This window comes from Salvelinus sp. IW2-2015, unplaced genomic scaffold, assembly GCF_002910315.2.
Source record: "Salvelinus sp. IW2-2015 unplaced genomic scaffold, ASM291031v2 Un_scaffold11258, whole genome shotgun sequence".
NCBI lineage: Eukaryota > Metazoa > Chordata > Actinopteri > Salmoniformes > Salmonidae > Salvelinus > Salvelinus sp. IW2-2015.
Genome location: NW_019952515.1, coordinates 1 through 3,639, shown reverse-complemented (window position 1 = coordinate 3,639; position 3,639 = coordinate 1). Strand labels below are relative to the sequence as shown.

Sequence of the window (3,639 nt, the reverse complement as noted above, 5' to 3'; positions counted from 1 at the left end):
TACATTAAAGCAGGTTAAATGATGGCAATCATTATTTGAATATATCTACCAGGGGAACATACATACGAAGGCAAAGGATTAGTAAAGATATACCAGTTAGTCAAATACCTTGTTGGCATTATCATGTATTTTGTTTAGCCAAAACCATTCCCATTGTCTTGAACTGAGACGGTGAACTTGAAGTTGCTCGGTGCTGACGATACAGCTTTCACTCAGGACCTCAGCGCTTTCTTTGCCTTCTCAACATCAAGTGAGCCGATGGAACCATCCGATACCTTGCAGGCTCTTGATCAACCTTGTACACAGCCTAGACACAACAATACCATAAAGGTCAAAAATGGCCGAATAAAAACAATTACACTGGAAAAACATGATCTAGTTATTCATACTTACATCACTCGCTATGTCATAGACATGTCTGGCATGGACGACATCACTGGAGTCTGGCAGACAGGTCCAGTTGTGCAGCGAGTTACATATTTGGCATGGTTGACCTGAATCTGGTTCTTTTGGCCAACTCAAAGCCACATGTCCAATGGAGATGGAACCTGTCCGTCTTGGACTTGTGGAAGTCTTTCTTGTACAGGGCATCACTGGCAATCTTGGCTGAGTTCAGAGCCAGCATGAGCAGAGGGTCATCCTCAACGCAGCGCGCTCCAATGTGGTGGCCAACCTGCTTACGGTAGCCAGTCTTGTACTTGTGCTACAGAAAGCAAATATGAAATGMCAGTGTTGAGGATTCTCTTAATTTTCCAGAAGTACATTTTATATATTGTGTCATGAAATAGTTAAGAAATATAATCGGTTACGAGAGCTAGATGTTCAATGGACTTACATCACTGATAATTTCCCTGCCGTGCTTGGCTGCGATGATAGCAATGGCATCATTGCGCAAATCATAGCCCTTCTTCTTATCTTCTTCCATTGCTTTTCTGTATTGGTTCTGTATGAAGAAGAAAATAAAACATCCATATATATGGGTATTTCAAATCAAATCACAATTTATTTCAAATGCATTTAACAAAGTTATAACACACTTTACTGAAGAAAAAAACAAACAATAAGTATTATTTTTGAACATATACATTCATCAGGAGGGTTACCTTTGTGCCATCATTTACTTACCCAACTGTAGTTGGACTTATTTGCATTGGCCAAAACCACTTCCATCGCATCTGGCATAATGTGGTTCTTGGTCTTGTCCTTCTCCCAGGCCTCAGTGTACGCTTGCTGCAATAACGAGTTTCAAGTTCAAACTAACAACATTAAGTGCCTCTTCATATCATTGGCTCAAATATAATGCAAAGTAGGGGAGATCAGATTACATTAAAGCAGGTTTAAATGATGGAATCATTATTTGAATATAATCTACCAGGGGAAACATACGAAGGCAAAGGATTAGTAAAGATATACCAGTTAGTCAAATACCTTGTTGGCATTATCATTATTTTGTTTAGCCAAAACCATTCCCATGTCTTGAACTGAGKRGGTGAARTTGAAGTTGCTCGGGTGCTGACGATACAGCTTCTCACTCAGGACCTCWGRGGCTTTCTTTGCCTTCTCAACATCAAGTGAGCCGATGGGAACCCATCCGATACCTTGCAGGCTCTTGAGATCAGCCTTGTACACAGCCTAGACACAACAATACCARAAAGGTCAAAATGGCCAGAATAAAAACAATRACACTGGAAAAACATGATCTAGTTAATTCATACTTACATCACTCGCTATGTCATAGACATGTCTGGCATGGACGACATCACTGGAGTCTGGCAGACAGGTCCAGTTGTGCAGGCGAGTTACATATTTGGCATGGTTGACCTGAATCTGGTTCTTTTTGGCCAACTCAAAGGCCATCATGTCCAATGGGAGATGGAACCTTGTCTTGGACTTGTGGAAGTCTTTCTTGTACAGGGCATCACTGGCAATCTTGGCTGAGTTCAGAGCCAGCATGAGCAGAGGGTCATCCTCTTCTCGAACACAGCGGGCTCCAATGTGGTGGCCAACCTGCTTACGGTAGCCAGTCTTGTACTTGTGCTACAGAAGGCAAATATGAAATGGCAGTGTTGAGGATTGTCTTTATTTTACAAACGTACATTTGTATATATTGTGTCATGAAATAGTAAAGAAATGGAATCGCTTATGATGGATAGATGTTCAATGAACTTACATCACTTGATAATTTCCCTGCCCTTGTGCTTTTGGCTGGATGAAGAAATGCATATGGCATCATTGCGCAAATCATAGCCCTTCTTCTTATCTTCTTCCATTGCTTTTCTGTATTGGTTCTGTATGAAGAAGAAAATAAAACATCCATATATATGGGTATTTCAAATCAAATCACAATTTATTTCAAATGCATTTAACAAAGTTATAACACACTTTACTGAAGAAAAAAACAAACAATAAGTATTATTTTTGAACATATACATTCATCAGGAGGGTTACCTTTGTGCCATCATTTACTTACCCAACTGTAGTTGGACTTATTTGCATTGGCCAAAACCACTTCCATCGCATCTGGCATAATGTGGTTCTTGGTCTTGTCCTTCTCCCAGGCCTCAGTGTACGCTTGCTGCAATAACGAGTTTCAAGTTCAAACTAACAACATTAAGTGCCTCTTCATATCATTGGCTCAAATATAATGCAAAGTAGGGGAGATCAGATTACATTAAAGCAGGTTTAAATGATGGAATCATTATTTGAATATAATCTACCAGGGGAAACATACGAAGGCAAAGGATTAGTAAAGATATACCAGTTAGTCAAATACCTTGTTGGCATTATCATTATTTTGTTTAGCCAAAACCATTCCCATGTCTTGAACTGAGACGGTGAARTTGAAGTTGCTCGGGTGCTGACGATACAGCTTCTCACTCAGGACCTCWGRGGCTTTCTTTGCCTTCTCAACATCAAGTGAGCCGATGGGAACCCATCCGATACCTTGCAGGCTCTTGAGATCAGCCTTGTACACAGCCTAGACACAACAATACCARAAAGGTCAAAATGGCCAGAATAAAAACAATRACACTGGAAAAACATGATCTAGTTAATTCATACTTACATCACTCGCTATGTCATAGACATGTCTGGCATGGACGACATCACTGGAGTCTGGCAGACAGGTCCAGTTGTGCAGGCGAGTTACATATTTGGCATGGTTGACCTGAATCTGGTTCTTTTTGGCCAACTCAAAGGCCATCATGTCCAATGGGAGYTGGAACRTMGTRTTGGACTMGTGGAAGTCRTTCTTGTACAGGGCATCACTGGCAATCTTGGCTGAGTTKAMAGCCAGCATGAGCAGAGGGTCATCCTCAACGCAGCGCGCTCCAATGTGGTGGCCAACCTGCTTACGGTAGCCAGTCTTGTACTTGTGCTACAGAAAGCAAATATGAAATGMCAGTGTTGAGGATTCTCTTAATTTTCCAGAAGTACATTTTATATATTGTGTCATGAAATAGTTAAGAAATATAATCGGTTACGAGAGCTAGATGTTCAATGGACTTACATCACTGATAATTTCCCTGCCGTGCTTGGCTGCGATGATAGCAATGGCATCATTGCGCAAATCATAGCCCTTCTTCTTATCTTCTTCCATTGCTTTTCTGTATTGGTTCTGTATGAAGAAGAAAATAAAAC

The 3,639-nt window shown here is 40.7% G+C and overlaps 1 protein-coding gene across 1 annotated transcript; it reads right to left on the bottom strand.

The window, feature by feature from the left end:
- Positions 1-275: 275 nt before the first annotated feature.
- Positions 276-3,631, bottom strand: LOC112080053 (nebulin-like; the record flags this gene model as incomplete). Its single annotated transcript, XM_070442483.1, has 11 exons — positions 276-307; positions 549-703; positions 836-943; positions 1,126-1,230; positions 1,429-1,632; positions 1,720-2,037; positions 2,229-2,288; positions 2,471-2,575; positions 2,774-2,977; positions 3,065-3,376; positions 3,509-3,631. Coding segments are annotated over 11 exons (1,726 nt in total), but the record flags the coding sequence as incomplete, so codon positions are not given.
- Positions 3,632-3,639: the final 8 nt, after the last annotated feature.